General features: G+C 41.0%; 2 protein-coding genes across 6 annotated transcripts in view; one reads left to right on the top strand and one right to left on the bottom strand.

The window, feature by feature from the left end:
* Positions 1 to 603: 603 nt before the first annotated feature.
* LOC132995435 (septin-9-like) overlaps positions 604 to 27846 on the bottom strand; it is a 90837-nt gene continuing 63594 nt past the window's right edge. For 4 of the 5 annotated variants that reach the window (XM_061065419.1, XM_061065422.1, XM_061065420.1 and 1 more), the window contains 9 exons: positions 10360 to 10569; positions 8047 to 8175; positions 7623 to 7704; positions 7231 to 7368; positions 5003 to 5120; positions 4156 to 4251; positions 3955 to 4051; positions 2976 to 3027; positions 604 to 2294 (listed from right to left, as the gene is read on the bottom strand). In XM_061065419.1, the coding sequence (XP_060921402.1) occupies positions 2153 to 2294; positions 2976 to 3027; positions 3955 to 4051; positions 4156 to 4251; positions 5003 to 5120; positions 7231 to 7368; positions 7623 to 7704; positions 8047 to 8175; positions 10360 to 10569 (1064 nt within the window). In that variant the 3' untranslated portion in view covers positions 604 to 2152. Of the gene's footprint in view, positions 2295 to 2975; positions 3028 to 3954; positions 4052 to 4155; positions 4252 to 5002; positions 5121 to 7230; positions 7369 to 7622; positions 7705 to 8046; positions 8176 to 10359; positions 10570 to 22238; positions 22368 to 27846 lie in introns of those variants that run through there. The other variant, XM_061065423.1, reaches the window with a different exon arrangement.
* LOC132995457 (uncharacterized) lies at positions 26280 to 27708 on the top strand. Its single transcript, XM_061065450.1, has 2 exons — positions 26280 to 26356; positions 26696 to 27708. The coding sequence occupies exon 2, from the start codon at positions 26697 to 26699 to the stop codon at positions 27555 to 27557; it is 861 nt and encodes a 286-aa protein (XP_060921433.1). The 5' UTR covers positions 26280 to 26356; position 26696; the 3' UTR covers positions 27558 to 27708.

Here is a 27846-nt window from a genome sequence, read left to right as displayed (position 1 = left end):
GACTCTGCAAACATCTGAGTTTCTGTCACTTACAAAACAAATGCACTCTAGCCTGATGAAAAACATCACCTCAGTGCTCCCCGTTTCTAGCTGCTGTAAGTCAACATGTGAAAATCACCACAATAAAAGCTTTTTGTTTGTAAAGTAGTGTGTGAGTACCTCAGGATGCTGACGTCTGCACATCCTCACACTGATCCACGACTCGTCTGCAGCTCGCCTCCTGCTCCCGTCTCTCTCACTAAAGGAAGAAAACACTCACTGATGCATTCAAGTAATTAGTGCTAATCAGTCATGCACTGACCGAGCAGGCGGCCATATTGATTTCAGGGACTAATCAAAGGGAAGGCTTAACGACGTGACGATTAAAGTGCTCCAGTGCGTGAATTACACCTGCGCTTAAATGCAGAGGAGATCCACTGTAGTAGAAACTGATCTGTGTGGTTCCTCCTACGCAGTGGAAGCAGGAAACGAGCAGGTGAACTCACACAGTCTGGATGTTTGTCTTCAGCTCTCTGCAGCCTGGATCTGTCAAAGAAATCCACCAAGGAGAAAAACAGCGCAGGGAGGAATTTTACAGAAAGAGAGAACTTGAGGAGAAGAACATATTTTTACAACTTGAATCTTTATTTCTTTAAAATAATATAAAGGAAACTTTGTTATTATCAATAATACAAGTACAAAAATGTTTGCAGAACACAGACGCATATACAGGACAGAGCATGACAGATAAAAACATTATATATGGTTCAAACTGAGATCGATCATTGGTAGATTATGGGGGGTGAAGTGGAGAGAGGGGTTAAAAAATAATGTCTAAATGTTGTCTATTTGGCACCAACAAACAAACCTGCTTCTCTGTCCAGTTTCAGCCAACATGCTCGCAAACATTCTCCAATAAATAAGGCACTAAGACGGGCGACAGGGCAGGAAACACATGAGTGTGTGTGTGTGTGTGATAGAAAGTGAATAAGTGGACCAAAACAGATGACAAACGTTCACATTTGATATCGTGCATAAATACTTATTCGTCTTAAATCACTCTGTAGATATTCCTATCAATAAAAAAAAAGAAGACATTTATTACTAAGAATTAAAAAAAAAATCCATATTGAACATGATATCTACATTTAAATGAAAACACAACGTGTGAAACATATGAGCGGAAACATGGTACGTGGGATTTGATGACCTTTCTTTGGTTCAAAGTTGAGGAAAGATCTGAATAATGCTGCGTCACATAAACAGACCGCAGAGTGCTGCTCGGCCCCGTTCCAAGATGTTTTCAAAAGACAGACGTATGCAGTGATCGAGAGCAACACCGAGTATCATCACTTCCCACGTATGTTCATACAAAGAGAGAAATCAGTGAAGCCCTTAGCAGACATGCATCAGTACTTTTTATTTACTCCTTAAATTCAAATGATAAGAGTGTTTACTCCAGATTTGTCTTATTTATCTCATATTCTCAGCATCGCAGACAACAATCCGGCCTTTCACAGTGACCAGAATATTATTTTGTTTTCTAGATCTCCAGAAAAAGATCCTGTTATCATGACTAACCCAGCTTTGTTATCTCGAGATTACAAAACTTTGAGAAAAACAACGGGACATAACTCTGTGTCCAAGGAAAAAACGGAGTAAATAAAATGTATGGATGCATGATGGCTGAAGGCTTCCATAGAAAAATGTGCTTTTGTTAATGCATCAATTCTGAAAGGCACTGCTTAAAAACATCAAAGTTGAATAAAGTAAAAGTGGACGAGGTTAACAAGATAATTAAGGCACTTCTGACACTGAAAGATTTGAAAGCGTCCGTCCGTTGTGTTTGGCAGATGCTTATTGTTTGGCACCACAAGTTAAAAAAACCCACAAAGGCCGGATGACAAAGGCGGTAAAATCAAGCTGCAGCACATCACGATGACTTCACTTCACGTCTTTCTCGGCGGCAGTGAGAGGAAAGTGTTCGTTCAGGAGCCGGTACACGGACGGGGGAGAGTCCATGGGGCTGCTCAAAGTCACTGAAATATAAAGTCTCCTAAGTTTCTGTCCCACCTGTGCGATGGAGATGGATGGAGTGGAGGGAAGACTGTCGGTTAAAAACGGAGTCTCATTGACACACAGGTGAGGGCGCCCACGTGCGTGCAGGTGGCGTTTACATCTCGTGGGAGGAGAGATGGTGTTCTGGGAGACCGTTGGCATGAGACACCGCCGTGTTGTTCTCATTGAGGCGTCTCACACGATACATTTCATAGTGGATGCTGCTGGTGATGTCCTTAATGTTCTGCATATGGGTCCTGAAACAAACACGCACATATAAACTATTAAAATACTGAAGACGTTTTAACGTCACACAGAACTGCTCAAATACCTGGACTACTGAGATGTTTGGACTTTGATCACAGGAGTCATTTTGACAAATTGAGACTCTTTTCAGATTCAAATGCAAACATTTAAATGTTTCTTTGTGACATTAAAAAAAACCTGAAGTTCCCACAAATCTTATATTTAGAAATGTGATAACTAAAGTTTGTTTGGAAGCCGATTTCGGGCCATCAAGCACCTGAAGGAAATGTGACCAATTTAAGACTGACTCAACCTCCTCTTGTAATTAACCCCTCTGTCACATAACTACAGGATTTATTGTCCTGTTTATCACATCATCTTCTGTACTCATCCTCACTACACTGCTGTCATATAGGCTTTGTTTAACTGTTCATTATTTAATGTTTGATGCTTGTTCATGGAGAGCAAAGTTAACCGGAGTCAAATCTCCTGTATGTGCACTCATACCTGGACAATAAAGCAGATTCTGATACCTGCATGGTTACTAAGACTGTACAATTGTTGTTCTTAGGGTTATTTAAGGAATCATAAATAATGTGATACGACCTGGATACGATCCTATAACACAACTCTATCACAACAAGACAAGGCTGCATAAAAACAGACAGTTAGAGACCGAAAACTTCTCTCACCTGATGAGGAGATCCCGTAAATAAGCAAACTCACAGTGAGCAATGTTCTCAACTGAAGGAGACAGAGAGAATATGAGTTATTAGAAATGATACACAGAGGATATAAAACTGGCTACAGCAGGGGACACTGGCAGAGTAAGCACCAAAGGTTAGACTGCATTAGAGCTGGGTGCTGTACTGTTCCTACAGTCCACTAGGGGGAGTCAGTGAGCTCACTGTGATGTCACTGTAGACACATCAAGTACTGTATGTGGATTTAACAATGAACAATGTAGATCTCTGTTACAAATGTATGTGAATCGAGTCCTTCTGAAGAGATCAGACCAAATTAAATCCTGTAGTCTGTGTGTGTGTGTGTGTGTGTGTGCACAGCACACTGCAGGAAATGAAACTTCCTTAATGAGACACTTGATGGAGGGTGGGGCCTCCTGTCTGAAGTGGATAACATAATTGAATATTGAAAGATGTATGCAGCAGGAAGAATGGATGTTAAGAAAACTCAACACTGAGTGCTGATGCTGGACTTCTAACCCTCTGATAAGACTGAAAAAGATTGAATGAACAATAACAAAACAAAGGAGGAAAAATGACACAATCTTTATTCTTTAGGAGATTTTATCTTTTTGATAAAAAAAAAGGTCAAATGTTTTTTTCCTCTCCTCAGTGTTCTTTATTTCACATGCGAGTCAGTTTATCTTTGGTACTAAATTGGATGTGTATGTGTGTAGATGTGTGTGTGTGTGTGTGTGTGTGTGTGGGGTGGGTAAACAGTAAACAAGTGAGGCCTCTTCAGACAGACTGCCAGTCTGAACCAGCTGCGTGGTGAACGACAGCAGTTTGTTTTATTTGACAGACTGACTCAAACACCGTCTATAAACATCTCCTGTTCTTTCGTCAATGCATAAAATACTGACTCTGTCCTGTATTTTTTTCTCGCAAAAAAACAGATTTAAAATAAGAACAATGGAGTGATTCTTACCTTCAATTGTCCCCCACTTGGTTTTCCTCCCCAGCAGCCTCCTGCCGTTCACCTGGTACTCCTGGTCGCTGCCCACCACAGCAAAAGGAATCATCTCCTGCTCAGAGATTAAAGGGCAACAAACAATGTGGTCAGAAATGACTAAGTATGAAGTCTAAGTATTAATGAGGACAATAGAGTCTCATGTATTTGCAGTCTCACCCTGATCTTCTCGTTGATCATTCTGTCCTCTGCGTCCTCGTCAAACTCTTTCTGAGGGTAAACGTCGATCCCGTTGGCTCGCAGCTCTTCCCTGATCTGTGGAGAAGAAATTCAAACGCAGATTTTAACACAACAAACCACTTCAGTTTAGAAACGATACAACCTAAGGCCCTTTAATTCCAGGATTAATTAGGCAGACGTGTTTAATGCAGCCATGAGAGACATCAGACAAAACGTACCTAAATCTGTGTAGAGCACAGATTAAAAATGTGGTATTAACACTAATCTGCTTCATAATCACCCTGAAAGTTTGAGCTTAGTTATTAATCTGTGTCTGTACACAAACAAAACAGAAACCCTGACATGATGGAGGCCTTAAAACGCACACACACTCGAGCATGTGTGGATAAACCAGGGGTACTTTAGCCTCCTCATTGGTCAAGAGAAGCAGGGGAAATCCTGTGATCCTTGAAGATTTTGCCAATAAAAACACACAAATGAACAAATGGAGAAGAAGTGTAGAAAGTAAAGAGTGAAGAGGAGGAATGAAAGAGAGAGATGATCTCGAGCTACTCATGGAATGAAGCCACGTTTTGTGACTGTCCTGAAAGTGCGAGGAGAGGAGAGGGAACAACCACAAAAGAAAACCACAGGAACTTCTTTCTATCTCCGGTTGCACCACAGACATGACAAAAATGCATGCACGGAGAGAGAGAGAGAGAAAAAGGGATGTTTCTGGATTATAAATGTTGCTTGAATGGGAACAAATGGGGACATTTGAGATTAAAAATACATACATTTTTTATAAAAAACATAAAAATAGTATAAGTAGCTGTTGTGTAGTTACCTTCTTTTTGAAGAAGTCTCTCTCCTCCAAGGTGAGAGTATCTGCTTTGGCAATGACTGGTACGATGTTGACCACCTTACTGAGACGTCTCATGAACTCTACATCAAGAGGCCGCAGACTAAAGCAAGAGAAAGAGGAAAATATATTAAAGAACAAAGACGAGTAAGAATAAAGTAAAGCAGATATTAGCTGTAAAATCATTGATGTAATACAAAAACACTCCACCAGAGGGCAGAGGTTCCTCACTCTCACTGATGCAGGAACTCCCATGGCTGCTAACACACAGTATTTACACTTCCAGCTGTTGCATCCATGACCTAATCCTGCTTTACAATGTGTGTGAACAGCTGCATGATGAGGTTGAAAGGAGCTGTGGCCAGTTTGAGCAGCTCAGGTTTTTTCCCGCAGTTTGACAAAAGCTTGAGTGTGAGGTTACAGGAGTGCTTTCTGCTCTTACTAACAACACATCGACAAAGACCGGCTAATTGTCAACTAAAGGTTTTATGCATTCCTGCAACAGCACACTCAAAATGCTCCCTGGCATGCACACAGACTCTCTGTAATGCTCATCCTTCCTGCCTCTCTCTCCCATTAGACTTTTTAAGGCGATCCCTGAGCAGCTGCTGGACAGCCCATGTGACATCTGCAGCGTTGAATCAACATAAAAATGTTGGGGCAAAGAGACAGGGGGGCCGTTTCACAGCAGCACCGAGTCTGAGAAAAGACAGAGAAAAGACAGGCCAGGACACAGGAGTGCAGCTCTCGAAAGGGGCTCTGCAGTAAACTGTGTGCAGACAACCCACAGCTGCTTGACATTCTCCCAAGACTGCCCAACTCTGCACTGGACTTCAGTTACACAAACCCAAAGCTATAAAATGCACAGTGAATCCATCATTTCAAGGACACATGAGACCGTGCACCCTTCCCCTAATTTCTCCTGCTAGTTCTCCCCCGCTCCACACTGTGCAGGGAGAGACGGCAGTTTATGCACTTCAATCAGAGCCAGATGTGTGATTCTGTAAGAGATCCAGAGAAAGAAATTTGGGACAATGTGCTGCTTCAGGGCCTAGTGAGAGGAAACAATTGTGTGTGTGTGTGTGTGTGTGTGTGTGTGTGTGTGTGTGTGTGTCCTGGGATATGTTGCATTGCGTTGAGCGGAAATGTGTAGTGATGTGTGAGTGAATTCAATATTTAGGTAAAGGGAGCAGGGAGATGTTCCACGTTGGCTAAAAACTTGAGAATGAATGAAGACAATCTGTGAGAATAAATGATCTGTCTGCACTGTAGCTGCCAGTAACACGGGCCGGGCCTGAAGTTCCACTTGATGGACTTTTAATGCATTTTCACCACAAGTGAATTCAAGTCAACCCAATACACGCAGTTTTTTTTTCTTTTTGCTGGGAATTGGATGAGAAGAATGATACCATTGTGTCCGTATATAAAACACAAAGTCAGATGCCACAAGCGTCGGGTTCTTTTCAAAAAGCCGTAACTGGAAACTTAAATTGTATCATTTTCTGATGAAACTCATCCAAAATGCATTATCTTCAGCTCCAAGTCTGGCATGCAAAAGCTATTCTCGGGGAAACTTGTGGCAGTGTGTGTTCCTTTCTACGCTCACATGAAACATTTCTCAACACAAAAATTCAACACTATGGTATCCTTTAGTTTAATTTCAAACCATGATTACAAACAACTGATCAGGAGTCCTACTGTGCTCGGCTTTTCTCTTCTCCTCAGTTTTCTTCTTACATTTATTTTTGTTATTTTAACTTTTCTTTATGGATTTATTCTGTTTGAGAATTGCTCTCATTTTCACTGATGTCAAGAGAACATTCAAAGACCACTTGAGATTTAAAATAAGTTTGAATGAATAAATCAACTGTAGCTTTGTATTTTCAAACCTTTGGAGGGAGAGAGAGAGGGGGGGGGGAGAGAGAGACTGTCCTCTTTACCCCATCTTTGTCAGAAAGTTTAACAGATTTAACAGTCAACACTCATTAACACTCAGTGTATACATATTTTAAAATACTACAAAAGTATCTTCAGGGCGACTTGAAGTTAGATGAGTCAGCTGTACAAACATGGGAGAGGTTTGTCATCTCTTAGAAGGAAGTAAATAAGTGTACTGCATCATGTGTTTTTGTGTCCGGGCGATGACGCAGAAGAAGAACATTTATATTCATGTTATCTTAGCTCTGTGTGTCTGTTTAACCAGGAGTCCTCACCAGTGTCCGGTGGGGGGGATGAAGTATATGCAGCAGTGGACTCTGGAGTCAGGGATCCTTTTCTTTCTGTCGATGTTGATCTCCTCCTGCAGGTACGCCTCATACTGGTCATTGATGAACTTCATGATGGGCTGCCAGCTGCTCCACAGCAGGGAAATACAGAGGGAGAGATGAGACAGACATTAGTTAGAAGCAAAGGGGAACAGAACAGGAAAAAGAAGGGGTTGATGGGTAAAAGCAGGAAGAGGGAGGGGCTCAAAGATAAAGAGTGAGCGAACAGGAAAAGTAAGACAACAGGAAAGTTAAGGAGCAGAGGAGGAAGATCTGGCTCGACACAATTCAAATATCACTTTATATAAAGACTGACAGAAGAAGGTAGGATTGTAACGTACCAGTTCTCGTTGTTGATCTGGTCTCCAAATCCTGGTGTGTCGATGACTGTCAGCTTCATTCTCACTCCCTTCTCCTCGATGTCTGCACACAAAGAAACACAAGCAAGGTCAGCCAGCTTGCTGTATGCTAGAGTCACTAAAACACCCTTTATAAAAACTAACCAGGTGCTAAGGATGGATAAAAAAAAAAAGAGGAAAAAAAGCTAAATTCTGCAGATGCAACTTTTCTATTTCTCATCTGAACGTAAGCAGTATGCACAACTATGTCAAAGTGTAAATGTATACACAAAGACAAAGAAAAAAGGAAAAAAATTAAACAAATAGAGTATGAAACATGTTAATTTAAGCTGAGAGTTCTACAGACACAGACAAAGAAAAACAGAAGTCTCAGAGAGCAGAGTGAAGAGGTTGAAGTGGCTCGTACCGTGACTGATGGACTTTATTTCGATTGTTTTGGGGATCTTCTCCTGGGCCGTGGCCAGCACTGACTTACGGCTGACTTTAGACTTGAACAGGGTGTTCATCAGAGTTGACTTTCCCAGGCCGCTCTGTCCTGTAAGCAAAACGTCAGAGAGGCGGTGAGGAGACAGCACGCACACGCACACGCACACACACACACACACACACACACACACACACACACACACACACACACACACACACACACACACACACACACACACACACCTTACACAATATGTTTTCCACAAGAGTTTAAACTCAGGGTGACACGCGCCATGTGTCTGCACAAACACAGTCTCCAGATCCATCTTGATGTGTGACAACAACCCAAACACACCATCAATAAGACAGATTGGACCCCTTGGTATGCAGTTAGTTACCTAAAACAGTTAGGAGGCATGGATTTAAGTGCTCTAATTTACAAGAGGATTCTGGGAAACACAACATCTGAAATTAAATCCTGACACTTGACAGAATAATCTGTAGATATGGAACTTAAACGTTTCCTGTCGTTATAATATTTGCACACACCTTAAAACTGCACGATTACTTTCAATGGTTTTCTATAAGCCCTTGACACTACAGAGTCTTGAATTTAAAGCTGAAATTGGAACTTAAAATGCTCTCCAAGGCTTTAGCGCAGCAGCAGGTGAACCAACTTGATCACAATCTGTCCGTCTCTAAGGATGGGATCATCTGTGACCTCTTGAACAGCTTCACTTTTTATTAATGAAGTGGAGTTCGAAGGGGCCCTCTGAGTCTGACTGATGGGAAGACAACATTCACAGTTCAACTTTAGGTTATAACAACATCAGGACCTTCACTGAATGAAGAGGCACACAACAATCCTACATGGATGTAAGGGCACCAAATGCATCCATGTTTGTTACATGCAGACATGGATCTATACAACCTGCACTGAAGCAAACAGCTGCAGAACTTCATGCAGACATTTTTGACTTAAGTAAGAGTTTAAAAACGATCAATTCTAAAGGTTTGACAGCTTTTTTTACATCAGCTGCATTTTCTTATGTTTTCCCTTTACCAACTTTGATCAAATTCACACACACTCTTATTATTATTAGAATAATACAGCTACAGCACTTAGTCATCTACACCAAACCTTCAATTACGTCAGCTCGCTTTACTGTAAATGCTTCCTGCTCTGATATGTTCATTCTGAAATGGTAGAATATAATTTTTACCTGAGTGTAAGAAGGTGAGACAGGACACACGTTTGTTTAGTTTTGTTTACCATAAACTTGACGACGTTGTGTAACTCAGTCTGAACCCTGAGGCTGCTTCTTCAACAACAACGGGCTTTTTAATTGAGGATGAAACACAGACCGAACGGCGCGACATCATCAAGAGGAGACAGACATGCATCGCGGAGGAGGAGTTGGTTTTATGGTAGCCTGTCTACTGTGGAGCTCTCTTTATGTGTGTGTGTGTAATTAGCCCCTCGTTTTAAAGGTGTCTGATCACAGTGATGAGGACTAAGAGAGAGAGTGTGTGTTTGAAATCTGTGTGGCTGCTTATTAAAAAGCCGAAGGCCTCCATTGACTGGAAAACGTTGATTAGAGAGAAAATCTGAATAACAGGACACGTCAGAACAGCTGAATGAAGAGGTCACCAGAGAAACACACTGAAGTGTAATCAAGATGGGTTGACATTTTCTACTGACTTCACTGCACTGAATTACAAGTTAAACAAAAGGAAGAATAAATTAATCACATCATGATTACAAAGTCACATATTTATGCATCAGAAAGAACTTCTTTAGTTTGAGTTTGAATGGTTCTCACGTTGCACTTCATACAGTCTGAGTAATCCTACTGTTAATATTTACAAGCTCTTTGTTGTTTTTATGAGAGTAAAGGAGCCAAAAGTTAATAACTTTACATTTTCTTTCTCTAAATCAACTTTCTCATCTGACACACTTCAGTTGAATGAAACCAAATACTGTCTTTAAAACTGAAACTTTAGATTTGTTTATTTCTCAAATACCACAGGTTTGTACAACAGGGGCAGAAATGGGAACTCGAGTCTCACTTGAGACTCATTTGGACTTGCATTTCAGAGACTCCAGACTCGACTCGGACATGAGGTTTGGGACTGTAGCCCAATCTTTTTATATTGTATTTCTGGTGTATTTTCATTATGAGCCGAGTGTCTCGCCCTCCCATCATGCGGCACCCACTGAACTGGTCAGTGTGTACTAATCTGATAAAAAAAGGGATAATTTCTTGACGAGTTTAGCACCTCTGCTACTTACCCACAACCATAATGTTGAGCTCAAATCCCTGCTTCATGGCCTTCCTCCTCATCTGCTCCAGAATGGCGTCAATGCCAACGTAACTGAAGTCCACCACGGGACCCCCGGCCTTCTCCCCGTACAGAGCACCCACCGCAGGAGACACCATCGTGTCAGGCAACACCGCCTCAGACATGGCACTGCTGTTGTAGCTGGGGATCACTTCTGGCCCTGATGGAAGGAGAGAAGACAAAAAAGAAGCGGTTGATATGAGATTTAAATTGATTTTTATGCGTTAAGGGAATGTGGCGTAAGAAAGTGAGGGATGCATTTACTATTGAACCTTAATTATCTGTGATCATAAAACACAAACAGACAAACAACTTGCTCCAATAAACTTTCAAAACCCTAAAACAATGGTACCACTCTCTACCAATTTCACCCAATGGTCTATCTACTTTACAATAAGAAAATTCTTCATCCTGGAAAATCACAGCCAAATATTCGATAAATAAGGTAAGCAGCCTCTTCATCAGCACACGGGATGCACCTGTGGGAGGATTAAAGCCGAAATGTGTGAAAAATCTGTTCAGTTGTTTTAACCTGCTATCACCTCAAACACACACACACACACACACACACACACACACACACACATTTAAAAAAAACATCTGACTTGTAATAGGTCTGGGCTCTTCCAAAGCAGAGTTTTTACTCATCAAAAAACTGTTAGAAAATAAACTGTGATGCATTAAAGTACTTTGCACTTGGCAGGAGGTTATCCCGACAGTTTGTTTTGATAATGATTAGCTTAATGTCTCTCTTGGAATGCCAGCTAATGTGTGTCCAATCACCAGAGAAATATCCAGCATGTTTAAGCCCTCTGTAAGGACACGAGTATGCCTGCAGAAAGTGTCTGCAGCTCTGCTTAACAATGTGTAAAGTCAGCGTAGGTGAAGAATTTATAGTGTGTATGTTTGCGTCTGTATGTACAGTAGTCCATGTAGCTGCTGCCCCCCTCACAAGGCCCCTCTTTCCCCTCCCTCTCCTCTGTGCAGAGTTACTGTCCTGTTGATGTGAGGAAAAGACAAGAGACGACTGGGGCTGAAACCTGATACACTCACCCACATACCCCGGGTCACACGCACACACAGAGACACACGCACACACAGAGACACACACACACACACACGCTGCAGTTTTTAAAAACACAAAGTTGACTTGTAGGAACAAAAATGTACTAGCGAATAAAAACTTGAACATGCACAGGCAATCAATCCAAACTTGCTGCCAAGAGTTTAACAGCTTTTCTTTTCCAGCTCATGCACAAAAAACTTGGCCTGCCACGAGGAGAAGAAGTCCAGACAACAATCCAGTTCACTCTAAGAATTAAGTAGAAAAGAGTTGGGAGCACTGCTGGCATTGCAAGGCCACACACTCAACCCGGTATTATTGAAAGAAAAACTGCAAAGAACAGCACTGCCATAGAAATTAAGGTATTTGAGTAAGAATTGTGCAGAATGTCTTAAATGCATAAATATCGAAACGTTGCCAATGTATTTGTGCAGTCTAGCCGGTGCTCTCTCGTGCTTGCTTCAGTACTTTTTGGTACTATTGATCATTAAAATAACAGAGATTATATCGTTTCAAAACATGAGGTATCAAAAAGTATCAATGTATTGCAAACTTTGACAACCTTAGCAGACACTCAACACCAGCTTATTTTCTCCCTGAGGTTTTCTTTCATAATGTGTCTCATTGTGTGTCTCTATGTGTGTCACAGAGACCCTCCTATGGAAGCAGCTCTCCTGGCCTCCTTCACCACTTCCTCATCCTGTTCCAGCAGTCAGTCAGCAACTCACCCACTGCCCTCCACCTCTCCTCTACTGCGTCCACATTCCTCTACCTCTGCTCATGTCTTTTTCTCCCAACCTCCCCTTTCCTCTCTCCACAGCCTCCTCATATCTTATCTCTGCCGTCGTCAGTTTCCCCTCCCCGCACCAAGTATTACTTTTCTATTGTCTCTCCTGTATTTATTTTTGATCTTTTGTCCTTTTTCTAAACTCTCCTGAAGTCTTTTGATTACCTTTATCTCTCTGACCACTCCTCATGTCAGCCCTCCTCCCTCTCTCCGCTCCACCCGTGCATCGTTGACAGTGATGTACCGTAAACCGAGATGTGTGCTGGAGGCTCACAGACCTTTAGAGACTGGGCTGTGACAACCGAGCCTCACCTGAGGCAGGAGACCAGAGAACATCAAAGGGAAGGGACATAAAAAGAACGGGAGCTGACAGTCAGTTTAGATGAAGTATCAGCCTCAGTAATCTCTACTATCATCCAACAGCAGACACACCTGCAACACACGTGAATAACCTTCATTCTTCCTGCAGCCCTAAATCTCTTGACACCTATATGCAGCCCCAGCAGCAATCCAACCTGACCTTACCAAATAGGTGATGAAACACAGGATGAAGTGTTCCCCAGAGAGTTGATCTGGACCTTCATATCTACTCAGATTTACTTTCTTTCCAAGATTTCTGTGTACAAATGAAAACAGTATCTCCCTTCTGTATGTGATCTTGACATAAGTTCCTTGTTTCCTTGCTTGATTACAAAGAACAATGCTTCCCAAAGCTATTGTATTATCAAGATGTCTGTTGTGTATGACATGAAGTAAACACACATTAATCTCCTACAGAGACTGAAAAATACTTCAGCCACCTCCAGTAGACAGAGTGGAGTACAGCTGTAGCTGTGTCTGTGCATCCTGCATCTTAACTAACTGGTTTCCTGGAGAGAAGACTCCACAGCATCGTTTAACTGTCAGCATGAATTCACACCGCCCTTTTATCTTTGAGTTAAAGAAGAGTCAAACACTGTAAACGACTTGGCAAACATGCAACACAAACAAAAGGAACACAAGTTCCTTGAGCATGACTGTGGGAAACGCAGCTCTTTACCCAACAATGGAAATAAATCTCTTTCACTCCAGGTAGTAAACTGTTTCAGTCCTGCAATCCCACCATGTACCAACGTTGATTTAAGAATTTTAAGCTGTGAGTGAGCCAATAAAACGAGACGGGGTGAAGGACTCAGGAGTAGCCGATTGTAAAACATCTGGATGAAGGGACCATTAATCAGACAGAGGTATTCCTACTTTAAGCTTATCCATGGTGTCCTTCCAGAGTGCTGCAGACGGATAACTGCTCTGAGCCAGTAAACACAGGTGTCAGGAGGCAGCCGGTTGAAGCCTGACCCTGTAAATGTTAGTAGACATTTGACCTCCACGGGAAAAATGTCTGGCCCTGAAGGATTACAGACTGGTGGACATTACCTGAACCCTACCAGACTGACAAATATACAGGTTCATGTCAGGTCAAAGAGGGATGAAAACACAACAAATTGAAGGGAAATCAGGTTTCTGAATGTTTGCCGTCAGTAAACCGGTATTGGAGTAAACATTGTAGGCAGTTAATGGTGTTAAATAAGGTCAACTGATCTGGCTCCACCTTTAAAAACAAATAAAGAGCAACTAATGAACTGTTGTGTTAATATTCCCGCAGTGTTTGAGGTGACTCCTCCTGTCTGGGAGCTTCAACAAACGGACCTTTTCCAAAGTTTCTGAAAGAGTCGATCTCGTTGGACGTTGAATATTTGCAGCAAAAAAAAGTAGACAATTCTGCACACTCACTTCATGCCACAAAAAGTTTAATCATCACAACATTTCGACCCAATGGTCCTCGTTAGGTAATAAAGACGACAGACTATCACCTGACCATTGGGTCGAAATGTTATGATTAATACACTCTTTGTGCTTCTAAAATTTGAAGTATAACAGAACAGCTTAGATGATGAACCTTTAGCAGGACAACCATATTTTGCAAGATTTTTATAGATTCGAAAACAGACGTATCAAATTCTTTCACTTTCAATGATCATAGGAGACCGGACTGCTGGTCTTGGTGGAGGTCTGAACTCGCAGAGTAGCCCCTCTAGTTTAGTGTCAAGTCTATAACGTTGCTGAGAAACATCAATCCGTGTGAACCAGTGTTTTAAATCTCCTCACAATGTCTTAGGCTTCAACAGCATTCACAGTACATAACTGATGTAGGAGTACATTTTCTCCCTCAGCTCGACTTTCTGACAGGTTTTCATCTGTTTAGGTCGAGCGGTGGGATGGCGTGGATAATGCATTTCCTCGGAGTCTGTGAGAGAGCAAAATTCATTTTAGAAATTGGAAAGAAGAGAATGACTCATGAGCTTTCTGCAATCCTGTTTTCAATTACAGGCAATGGAGAGGTTTTTTTCCTTGCTTGCTGCAGCATCGGGTTACTTTGCTTTCGGTAAATACGACAAAAGTCTCCAATACCACAAAGCATTTTGGAGAAGACAAAAGACGAGAGACAAAAGGCAAGAAAGAGAAATAAAGATCAAATTGAAGTAGCTGGAAATGATGTCATGCAGAGGAGAGTGGCAAAAAGCAATAGTGAAAAAAGGGAGAGGACTAGTGAGTAGAGGGAGTTAAAAAGATAAGGTCAGGAAAAGACAAGGGAGTGTGGAATGGAGGAGGAGGGAGGGAGGAAATAATAAAAAAAAAAAAAGCAGAGTTGAGAAAAACGTTCATGATTTATTCCTTACGGACTTCACACAGGCCTCCAAACAGGGATGTAGATCCAGCATGAACCAGATATTATTTTACAATAAAACTACGGGGGAGTTTGCAGAAGGCGCTGACTGCTTTGTCTATGTTTAGTGAAATGTGCTCAGATCCACTGAGCTGTGCCTCAGCTGTCCTGGGTGTTGATCTTGACAGCGTGGCGAGTAGGTCAGAGGTCACGTTCCCAGTTTAGGATAGAAAAGAATTGCACGGATGTTTGTCCTCTTATAACTAACCAGTGATTTGACCTTTAGTTTAACCCCACTTTGAGCTCAAGAGAGGAATCCAGAGAAAAGAGAAGGATTGGAAACATGGACAAAAAGAACTTCACACCTGGAGGAGCGATTCACTCGCTGAATTCCTAAAACTCGGATTCTCTCTCTAGTCAACAATTTGCTATTTTATTAAGTTATTAGATACTTTCTTAAGACTTTAATGCCTCATTTTCTGTAAACTCTTTTGAAAACCTTGAGACAGTGTGACATTTCAAGATCTCATAGACCTGCTTGAAGGATGGGCAATGTTAATGTTCTCTAATGTTGTAGTCCTTTAATTAATATTAGAAATTATGAAACACAATTTTGTTGTCATTTTATGTCTTAATTATGTCACAAGCCACCGACCATGCAAGTCCCCCCTCCCCGAATACAGGCAATGTCAATTGAATTGATCAAGTAAATAAAGTTTAACACATTTGAACCATAGGCTGTATAAAACACGGACATGGTCTCGGTGATGTCATCCATTCATTTCTGATGAGGCGTTATGAAGCCCAACAATGATGGTTGCCATATTGGCAATAATTTCTCAATTTAACTTCTATCACTTTAGAAACATGGAAAGACGTAGAACTGAGGCAAGCTGAAGCCACCTTGCAAACAGCTACAACACATCAACCTGTCAGTCACATCAGCCACGCCCCTAATTGTGCTTTTTTTTAAATTAACTTTTAGTCCTAATAAAATCAAAACAGATGTGTTAATGAATGTGGGCTCTACTGGGGATTTCTTGGTTTTTGCAGAAAGACTCAAGTGGACAATGGTGGCAGTGCAGTTTATAGCACTTCTGCATGGCTTCACTTTTCAGCACTGGAGGTGGCTGCTTGATTTAAAGGGACAGTGTGCTACACAGGAGAAGGAAAACAAGAAGATTTGCAAATCACTTTGCATATGTAAATATACATCACCAGCCCAGTTGCAATGTATGACACTTGCCAATGACAAAACTACATCCCAGTATAAGTGACAAAGTGTTTGAGAGCTTTGATGAAAAAGTAGAATCTAAATACAATTCTCCTGCAAAATAAATCTCATGGCATTTAGAGCACAGCTGCTTTAAAAGTGAAGCTTCAGCAGCTTGGAGGAACAAGGTCCACTAGTGTGTACTGTGCAGTTCAAATGCTATTTTATGTCTTTCCTCTCTTTGTCAGGAGCTCCATGTCAAATTCACATTAGAGGCCTAATCCACTAAATGGGTCGTTTGCATATTTGCTCTGGTATAAAATCTTTTTATGGGCCTCTTTAAAAACATCTGCTCCTCTTGTCCTATATTTACATTCCCAGACAGGACAAAGGAGGTTTGTAGCCTTGTCTCATCTTCTCATGGCTACTTTTGTTTTTTTGATCATGACCCAGATGCTTCTTCAGAAGTGTGTGGGCGGCTGGAAATCTTTTTCACTGTGATCAAATCAAACAATTTTCTATCGTGTATCCTTTCAAGGGTTCTCCAGCTTGCTTTTTCACCGTTCATTTTGACTGAGAGAAGAAGATAGTGTACTGTACAGGCAAAGCTTGTAAACGTGAAGAAATAAATATGTGGTCAGTTGATTGCTCAAGACTGGGATTTTGAGCAGCCCTCCAGCACAGAATCAATTACATATCTAGGACCACATGGGTTTGGGACAGACCCAAGGGAGGGACATAAACATGATGTACACACACCCAAACACTGTTTTCCCACCCTCTGACAGTGAACCCCCTAATAAAAAGAGGAAATTGGAGTGGTGGCAGAGCAAACATCGTCTGTTGTGTTATTAAAGAGTGTTTGTGCAATGCAAGGCCCAGTTCCCAGAGTCCTCATCGTACAACTCTCTGCAGTTATGTGGCCTTTTGACCCTGCAATGTCCAACTCACTTATCTTATCACTCGGGCCTGGAACCTGTGAGTGTCTGGATGTGTGTCAGATAAATGTATGCTAAACTATTCAATGATAACTGATCTATTTCTCCTGTACGAGATACAATGAAGTTTGTAAAGACATGCATGATAGTCAAAGGCTGCTGATTGGCTGGATGCTGATGATGCAATATCCCAATACAAGGGTTAGGATTCAATATAATATGCTATGTTGCAATAACAACAAGCTACAACCAAGTTATTTGATTGGACAGAAGGTATTCCTTGAGTGCTAGAGAAAAACAGCACTGAGACTTCTACCTAGCACTTGATTTTTGAAAAGTGCTAGGTAGAAGTCTTGGTTGGCAACAGCCCACTTTTAGTTAAGTTGCTGAAATTGTGTTTGAAGATTATTAATTAATTATTAATAATGACTATTAAGCTTTGTTGTCTACAAAAAGTATATCTAGATGCAGCTGCAGCTAGCAAACTTCTTTTAGTCATCACCTCTCAACTCCAACTATTGTCTTGCTTCTGAAGTTGCTAGCTGGACTGTAAATAATGGCAGCGCACAGGAAAAAAAGTTTGTGCTTGAAGTCCTTTAATGCCATCTCTTAGCATAGTAAATCCCCAAACAGCTGGCCATTGTTGCCAGCAATAGCTGATGGGTTCTGAGATCGTGTATAAATTGATGTGCTACCTCTTTTTGTCTCAGTTTAAGATGTTCTGTTGTAGTCGATTACCTGAAAATATAACACTGCCCTCTAGTGGTTGGAGGTTTAAACAAAAGACAAACCCTGAACAAAAAGTAATTTGGGAATCAATATACTATGACAAAACATTGTTAGACCAATAATAACCTGTTGTGTCCTTATGAATGCCAATGTGACTCCATCAGTAACATTCTTCATTCAATCTTGGTACTTTGAGTCTACGCGTCCATGTCAGTGCAAGTAGCTTCAGCATCTAGAGTTACTTTGCAGACATCTGAGAAATGTTTCTAAATTGCAGTAAATGACAGTAGAAGCCCACAGGTTTGTCTAGACTGCCAGAGGAATGTGTTGAGTCTCCACATGCGGTGGTGCACAAGAGAGCCGTTGTCTTTCTAGGCTCTTCGACAGCGTGCGACATCGAGCAGCACAATAAAAGGTCCTTCAGCTGCAACAAAGCACTTTGCATCCATACTTTAATCCATATATTATTAAACACAAGAGCACTTAACCTTACTGACTAACTCATCAATCAAAGGCTCATTTGTTTAGTTTCTAACTGAACATATTAATTTAGGGAATAAATAACTCTGCAATACTACATTCCTCATTTAAACTTAATCCATTTTTAAGCCTTAAAACAATATTCCAGCCCAAAGCACATAAGAATTAACCCCACAGTGTGTGTACACTGAGGACAAATGGATCAGGAAGTTGCCAATATTTATAAAGTAATTTTCTCCTCAAAATGAGTCATCCAGCCATTATCTGTTGGCTACTCACCGACAGGAGTTAAAGGTCATTAGCCAGACTGAGCTACTGAGCCTGTATGGATGTTTATTTCATCTCATCTGCAGGTCAAAGTGTATCAGTTAGCTGAGAGCAAGCGTTTGTCTAAAGCAGCAGGGGTTCAGGCTGACCTGTGTCCTCAGACATACCTCACATCAGTAAGAAGAGTCAAATAATGCAACACAAAAATGACACCAGCAGAATCCATTTGAAGCAGTGCATCAAAAACCATCCGCCAAATCTGTTTGAACCATGAATCAGTGTATTTAAACATCTTTTAAATGTAATAAAATATCTTTGCTTCTCCCTCTTACCTATTTGAAACCCCAGATATTTGCAGAGTGAAACAGAAGGGGTTGCTATCTATCTTGATTTCCCTCTGCTAAAGTCATTACGTCATTTGTGATGGTAGCTTTATCGAGGTAGAGAGGACATGGCTGCTTCCTGTCAGAAATTTATAGTCGAGGATACAGCGCCCTGTTTTATTTACAGCTGTGTCAGTGTTTGGCTTAAAGCTAGCAAGAAAATAAGACATGATAGAAAGACAAATCAGTGTCCAAATATTGTGAGAGACTGATTTGGTACGGATAAAGTATGAGCACACCAACATGATTCAGTATGTCACGTTGCAGAGAGGTAAAGAGCTTGCAGTCGGAGCAAAGATAAAAAAATGCGAGATCAAAAAATGCTGACAACAGGATTTGTTAGTGCAAGAGCCGAAGAGATTAGGAGGTACATTTTGGTTTCGATTAGGAAATAAAAGCCTGTGTTCTGCAGGTTTGGTCAACAAATTAAACCTAATTACTGCATTCCATTAGGTATATAAATAATCTAAGCCACACTGGTCTAGCCTAAGTGTATTTAAAAAGATTAGAGTTATTTAAGGTATTTTCTTTTACCAATCATTTATTTCTTTAATTTAAAAAATATGGGGCTGCACAGTGCTGCAGTCGTTAGTGCTGTTGCCTCACAGCACCAAGGTTTCTGGTTCGAATCCCCCGTCGGATGTGTGGGTTAGGTTAATTAGTGACTCTGAATTGTACATACAGGGATGTAAGTGTGGCTTGTCTGTCTCTATATGTCAGCCCTGTGATTGACTGCAGAACAGTCTAGGGTGTGCCACGCCTCTCGTCCAATGACAGCACGGATTAAAATCAGAGCTATATCTAAAGGAAAATGAGCAACACTGTTGACTTTAACTAAAAAGGTGCATCACCTGACAGTGTAGAGTTGGGAAACATCAGAGCACTTACAAAATATAGTGTATAACTTTCTACATGCACGCACAAGTCAATCATTCTTATCAACAACCCAACCAGCAGGATCCCTCATCCCTCCGACTCTTATCGTGCATGTCATATAGAGCCTGTCACTCTGGTCCTCTCCCCAGCTTTAGGAGCTGTATTTATGGACTGTGTCTGACCCACATACAAAGCTCAGGAGTACAACACACAACAAAGACCAAACTACTGACAACAAAGACCAAACTACTGACTATGATCATTTGACAGGTTTATAACATTTAACATCGTTTCCATCTAGGCAGTTGACTGGATATGAATTTTTATTTGTATTTTCTAACATTTATGAAATCCAGTTTGAGTGAGGTCAATTATTTTGACTTCATAGCTGATAATTTCACCTTTAAAATGGCGCTAGCATCAAAACAAATGTCATTGATGTCTTTGCTCCACAGCACTACAAGTGAAATACCAGGTGCATCTCTTATATAATAATACAGTCCCTGGAAGTCTTTAGAAGATATGCTCTACTCTGAAATTCAGAGTAAGTCTAGCACTAAAAGTAGTTCAATAGTTTCCAGGTTCTGTTTCTCTTATTTCCTGAATGTTACCTTAAGGAAAACATTTGAATTCTGAAGTCTTTATGTCAAATGTTTCAAAACAAGTGAACAGAAATGCACAGGTCCATGCACTTCCACAATCCAGAAAACTCAAAGCTGCTATTCTGAAAATGTACTCCTGAAACATTTTCACAATTTTAAATTACAGAGCTCCGCTTACATTCATGAAATATTTTGCATTTTAAAGCTATGATGCAGAATTCCACAATAGATGCAGAATCTTACTGACAGACTTATTGGCTGCAACACGAGACACAGAAGGTAACGATGACCTTTTCAGCGTCCCGTCAGACCCTGGTGAAAGGCCAATGTCTGTTCTCGCCTGGCAATGCAGTGGGGCCACAACAGAGCTCCTTTCAACAGCCCTGAGTGCGTCTCTCTGTGTGTGTGTGTGTGTGTGTGTGTGTGTGTGTGTGTGTGTGTGTGTGTGTGTGTGTGTGTGTGTGTGTGTGTGTGTGTGTGTGTGTGTGTGTGTGTGTGTGTGTGTGTGTGTGTGTGTGTGTGTGTGTGTGTGTGTGTGTGTGTGTGTGTGTGTGTGTGTGTGTGTGTGTGTGTGTATGCTTGTGAGGCGAAGCAGAGGTGGCTGCCTCTCCTCTCTGGAAAGGTGAAGGTTGGTTGCTGTTTTCCATCAGTTTGATACTGTCAGAAGGTCAAAGCTTTGTATTTCTAAGGTCACTCTGAACCAAAAACCCTGGATGATACAATTTTCAGGCTCTTGTTCCAGTTGCAATACTTTGTCACCTAAAAACAGCTACATAAACAAAAAAAACCATGAAAGCAGACGTGTATAAATAAACTTAACAAAGAAACTTAAAAAGTTTGAGTGGAAGAAAATCACTCAAACCGATCCAGAAAAAGAAAGCATTTCCTAAGATTTTGGTCATAATTTGATATAAAGGCGCTTCCAACTGGAAAGAAACAAGGACTACTTTCCACTGATTATCATTAACTTCTAAGAGGAGGTCTTTTCTGTGCTTTCCAAAACAGAAACTAAACTAAATGATTCACTTCAGCCTACTGACCACATATGTGGAGCTAACCTTTAACTTTGCTGCACACACACACAAAGTCGAAAAGCCAGTGGTGGTAATGGATCACTGTCAGAAACAGCAGAAGACGTCCAGCGTGTGGACGGACAAAATCAAGAGCCAGGAAACATGAAGACACAGAAAAGTTAATTCAAACAGTTAGAGGCAGAGACAGGATGGAACATCCCTCGGTTTTTACAAAAATGTGTGTGTGTGTGTGTGTGTGTGTGTGTGTGTGTGTGTGTGTGTGTGTGCGTATGTGTGTGTGTGTGTGTTATGCAAAGGCGGATTGATTACAAAGCTTGCCACAGAGCACACACACACAAAATGTAGGGGATGGAAGACAGAGGGAATTCAAACCGTGCCTGAACAATACCAATTACACACTCACACACGATGAAAAACATGCTAAACCTGAGTGAACAAACTGAAAAACTAGATGTGAAAATATTTCTTTTTGCAGCCAACATTTCCAAAAAGCCACATAGCACATCTAGCTTGACACCCAACTGCTCAAAACAACAGTACGATATGGACACTGCTGGGATCCTGAGTCAAGTATGGAAAGGCATGCAGAGATATTTAACTGAAGTAGGAAAAAACAACAGATAATCAAATCTCCGAAGTGGAGAAACATGCAAAAAACAACAGACAACAACAGAACACGACATGTACTCCCTCTCTTTTTCAACTGCTTTCTAACAAACACACACATTCTCTCCCGGTATGTTAAACACTCACCTCGTGAAGTGTGTGTACTGTAAGCGTGTGTGTGAGTCGTCCCCTCTGCCAAAGCGCGGCGCTCCAGTGAGAGGCCAAATTCTGCTGTAGCTCTGGAAGCTCCCTGCCTGCCCCTCCCACCCTTCCATGTCAAATGACTCAGCAGAGAAGGCAGCAAGCCACGCCCACTTCCTTCCAATATCTCTCCCCCCCACCTCCGACAGGGCAGAAAAGCCCTCACAGTCACTACACCACGAATTTAAGGAGAGAAGGAGTATGAAAAAGTATCGGTTTTAAAACATTTTTAATGGAATAAGCTGGAGGTTTACGTGGTTTAGAGGAAAAAGAAGGCAGAGACTTTGTGTGAATATATCTACACTGATGGTGACCCCAGACTAAAAGCCAGCTGACTGTCCTTCCTTATACCTCCAGGGATCATTTACAACCCCAATTACCTGGCCTGACCCTCTCATCAGCTCCTCCGGCTCTGTATTCATCACATCCCTCTCATTCCTCTCACACAGACCTGAAACACTCATCCCAAAAACTAGGGAGATTCTCCTTTGACTTTACATCTGCTGGTGCTTTCATCAACTCTGCTTTCCAAAACACAAACATTTGGGAGTTGTGTTTTTGATAAAGCAATCTTCACTCAGGCTCTTAAATATGCAGATTGAGGAGAGGATACAGAGACATTTAATCTTTCTCTAAAAGGAGAAAATAATCATAAAAGTAGGGGTTGGATTGCACAATACCACTAGATAAAACCAAAAGGTTTTTGTAATAGTGAATAAGCAAACACATCCTGACAACTATGGTGATGTAGACATGTTATATTATATTTAGTATAAAGCTATCATGACATTACAGATGAGGAAACACTCAGTAGAGATCTTCCAGAAACAGATGGCTGTTGTTTCCTGGAGCTGTATGTTTGGTCTTTTTTCTTCTCAATGTAAGCTGCCACAGACACAACATATTAAAACAGTATTGTTGTTTTGCTGGACTTCTCTGAGTGGGATGAGTTCTCAAACATTTCCATTTCATGTTTAGAGTCTTGCGTTATCAAGTGACGGGTCTATTTTGTGTGCAGACCGTCTACCGCAGGAAGTTAGTTTTAGAAGAATGTGTTCGATCACATGATCGCTTTAAAATTTCAAACATTTTAATAGTATGGCATCATTACAAAATGCAATCCAAATCCAAAATGAAATCTTGTGGGGAAGGAAAACGCCATTTCTAACTTAAGTATCATTTGGTATTTTGTCTTTTTTTTCTTCTTCATTGACTTTCAGTGTAAAAAGCTTAAAAAACAACTTATACGGGTCAAATTATTTTCTTTTTTCATGAGAAATAGATATTGTTATCTTAAATCGATGATGTAAAGCTTCATTAACCTCATAGAAAGAGGCTGTTGTCCTTGAAGCGGACGGCCTGGGTTTGAATCCAACCTGTGGCTTCTTTCCAGCATGTCTTTCCCCACTCTCTCTCTCCCCATTTCAGACTCTATCCTCTGTTCTATCTCTACAATACAGGCATAGAAAGCTCAAAAATAAATGCCAAAATAAATACTCAGAGGAGGAGCTTTCAGTGAGGGTTCTCTGTAATCTCCTATTGTCTATTTACATTTAAAGGATATTAAAATGATCCACCAAAAATACAAAAAAACAAAGAACATGCAGTCTTCATTTATTTTTAACCCTGAGAGCAAAGCAATGACTTTGTCAGATTACTGTTCTTATGGGGTTTGTATATTGTGTGATTAAAGAGGAGAGGAAACAGCTGTCTCCAGGATGTGTAATTACACACCAGAGCAGGGGGCTCGAGTGCAACCTCACAGCCACATGAGCACGCACACACACACACACACACACACACACACACACACACACACACACCTGCATTCCTTCCCATGATGAAGAGTCATGTTTCTGAAAAAACAGGCAGGACATGCTGGAAAGATGGATGGCTTTCAACTCATTACGCCGATTAACTGCCAAAATAAACCTTCACCCTCACATCAGTGTTGAATCCATGCCACACCCAGCGCAGAAATTAAACCACATCCATCTGAGCGATCCGAGTCATCATTATGGGCCTTACAGATTTTGCACTATACCAGTATATACACACAAGATATAAAAAAAAACTTCACACACACGTCCTTGTAAGTGTGATCAAAACCAGGTCTTACCAAATAAGGAGTTAAAATAAAGCTGTTATGCTAAGTTTTACAACATGGGGTACATTTTCCCAAACCAGGGGCCCTCGTCTTAAAACTGTCCAGTCTTTGCCTTCTCTCTTTTCATCTCCCTCTCTCTAAAACTCCACTTTATAGGAGTTTCCAGTGGGCTTAGAAGAGAGTGTGCTGGTCTGTTTTCCCACAGGAGTTCTTTAAATAGGCAAACAAAACTGACCCATGGATGATGCACAAAAGATAACGATAGGAGGACATGCAACGTGTCACTCTAACCAAAACACAGAATACTAAAGCATGCTGAAATGAAAAAAAAAAAAGATACAAAAGGAGTTATCTCCCTCCTCTTGCGTTCTTACAAAGCTGTGACTCCACAGTGAACCCACAGAGCGTGCCAAGCATCATTTGTTTGATTCCACACCAGTTGGCATGCTCATTTTATTACAGAGTTGCTGCCCTTTTAAAATGAAAAAGACCTTGATTTTGACAAGACATGGTCTGGATAGACAGAAAGTCTGTGGCAGGGGCTGATGTTTCTGGGCCGTGTTGAGCCAACATGGTGTCATGTATTGGCAGGAGGAGTACAGGGCTGCCTGGCCGACCCCCTCGCAGAGTTCCACACAGCTGTCCAAGGTCTTTCATAACGCAGAAACATGAGGAATAGAAGAAGCATGACTCACTGGGTGAATCATTTAAAAAAAACTTCACTCAATGGTCTTTTCTTCCTCTGCAGAGTGTTCACTATCTTTAAACATTCATGTGAAATAAATGTAGCAAAGGGACCAAAGGGAGACATCCGACATGTGTTAGGTTGCCCTTAATTCTGTGATTCAACATATCATTAATTACCTTAAAGTATGTATACAAGTATGTCAAGCTGTGCTGTTACCCTGAGCATGTTGAGGTTAATCCAAAAAGACACAAAGTGAGAGGAAAAGCTTTGAGAGCATTGTTTGTGTGATGGTCTTGTGCTGCCCATGTGAAAGATGTGGGTGGAGACCACAGAGGAACTAAATGTTTCCTTTGTGTGTGTGTGTGTTTTTTTTTTTTTTTTAACTATTTCTGCTTCTGACTTCCAAAAGCTTTATACAGTATATCAATAGATCATACAATGAGTGAACCCATTTGAGTGTCAAATGATGAAACTATGTTTCTGGTTAAAATGATGAGACAAATAAAAGCATTAACCATGCGCTGTGTATGTGTAAATATACACACATACACAGCAGATTCCACTTGATCTGTTATGTTCAGTCTCTCAATGTAAACTTGAGTTGGCGCTCAAAGCAGGTGTGTGAGACTAACTACCTGTGTGACAGCATCTCCTGCTGGCTGCTGACGGAGTTGCAGCAGTGCAAGCTTAAAGACTGAAAAGAGTCTTAAAACATCAGTCACACAAAGTTAACTCTTCCTCATTCTGTAGGAAATCAAGGGAAAGGCACAGATAGACCTTTTTGATGTACAAATAATCTCAAATGTCGTAGGAAAAAAGGCAATTTAACGTTTTTCTCCTGCAGAGAGTTTGTTGAATAAATCTTGAACAAAACTCGGAGGACTTCTGGTCTGAAATTATAACATTGGTTAAAACTAAACTATAATCTTTTGTTACTAGTAATCATTGTCTCTTAACACTTCATTCCTGACTCCCACATTTACAGACTCAATAAATGCACAACTGCAAATAAAAATGATCAGCTCTTTGTAATTCTACACGCATACAGCTAATAAATCCCAACATACATTTGAAGGGTACTACTTTGGAGGAAAAAAAAAACAGAAGTTTCCTTCCAACAGTTGTATTTCCAAACTTCCAGAAACCAGCAGCAGTGACGTTTTTTTCTTAAGTTTCATTTCTAGAGAAACAGAAACTTTAGGAGTCGACTCTGTTCTCACACAAACACAGAGACCAGACGTGCCCCGACAGCCGACCAGTGCAGCTGAGGTGAGCTCTTTTTATTTACTGCTAAGTTCTTTATTCACCCAGAAACTACTTCACATGAATGTTGTTCAGCACTTACATTCAACTTCTGATTCTAAAATCTGGCCATGTGCCTTGAGAGGATGCATTCATGCTGAATCTGTAGATAGAGATGAGGTAGATGTGGAAAATGTGTATAAATATCCTTTTGATGTGTGAAATACTACCCATGAAATTAAAATCAGATCACTAAAAGAGGAACTTTAGCTGTCTGGACCAATCGTTCTACAAATGCACAAACTTATTGAGAACACAGATTTGGGATGAATAATGACAGCTATAACTTTCTACACATTTTTACAGGATGATGAAGATTACAGGAAGAGTCGCATGTTGTGTGTCTCTGCTCTTTGTTCTGAACTCTGTGTCAGCTGTGAAAAAGCTCAACTCCATCAGTGAATTGAAGAGAATCGACTTCGGCCGATCTGTACCTGCACACACTCTCGTGCTTCTCCACTGGTTCGCCCACACGATATACATTGATGATAACAATCAAATACAGCTGACCTTTGACCCAAGAAATGGAGATTATGGCTCACATTATTTCCACAACTATGAGGCTTTGTTGGACTCTCCGCCTCAAGGTCAGCATTACTACATTGTTGGCAACGTTGATCAACGCACAACAGTTCAGCTTCCATCTCATGTTGTAAATCCTCCAGCTTTACTTGAGGGAGGAAACAGGGACAGGATCATTATTAGAGTCAGGGGGCAGAGGATTGACCAGGTGTACATCACACAGCATTCTCACAACCAGGGGACACCATGGTATGATCCAAATCATACCTACCAGATCAGTAGGGACCTCTTAAGACAGATCAGAGAGTTTGCTATGAGAGGAAACCAACAGACTCTGATTAGTCTCAGGAACCGGTTTGGGAGCAACGCTGATGTGTCCACCATCAGAAACACATGGGGGACCCTCGCCTGCCTCGGACTGTTTTTGTGTATTGTGATGAAGGGACAGGTCTACTTTCAGGAACAAAGCAGAAGACCGGAAAGTAGTAACAGTCATGTATCTACTGGGAACAGAGTGTCAGGCATTAAGCCCACCTCTGAATCCAGAAACAACAACCAGTGCCTGTGCGACTGTTTGCTTATTGTCTTCATCATTGCTGCACTTTTTATGTTCTTCCTCAGCTACAGAGGGCAGAGGGTCTTTTGAGTTTAAGTCCAATTTAGTCAGTCGTTCAACTTAATTCAGACTAGAATCAGTGATCAGCACATCTTATTCATAAGAGGAAGTGATCAGTGGTTTATACATGTTTGTGTTGTGTTGAAATATCTGCATTAATTAAACTGAATTATCCATCTGATCAATGTCAGAGTTTTTATTCTAAGATCAAGGAAACCAAAACACAAATGAGCACAGAGATCAGAATATATACCATGTGTCGTTAGATTAAAGAACCAGTAGATGTTGGATCACACATTCTTTTTTTAATTGCTCAAAC

The sequence above is a fragment of the Labrus mixtus genome, chromosome 20, assembly GCF_963584025.1.
Source record: "Labrus mixtus chromosome 20, fLabMix1.1, whole genome shotgun sequence".
Classification (NCBI taxonomy): domain Eukaryota; kingdom Metazoa; phylum Chordata; class Actinopteri; order Labriformes; family Labridae; genus Labrus; species Labrus mixtus.
The sequence above is the reverse complement of the archived record's forward strand: the minus strand, read 5'-3'. Positions and strand labels throughout refer to the sequence as shown.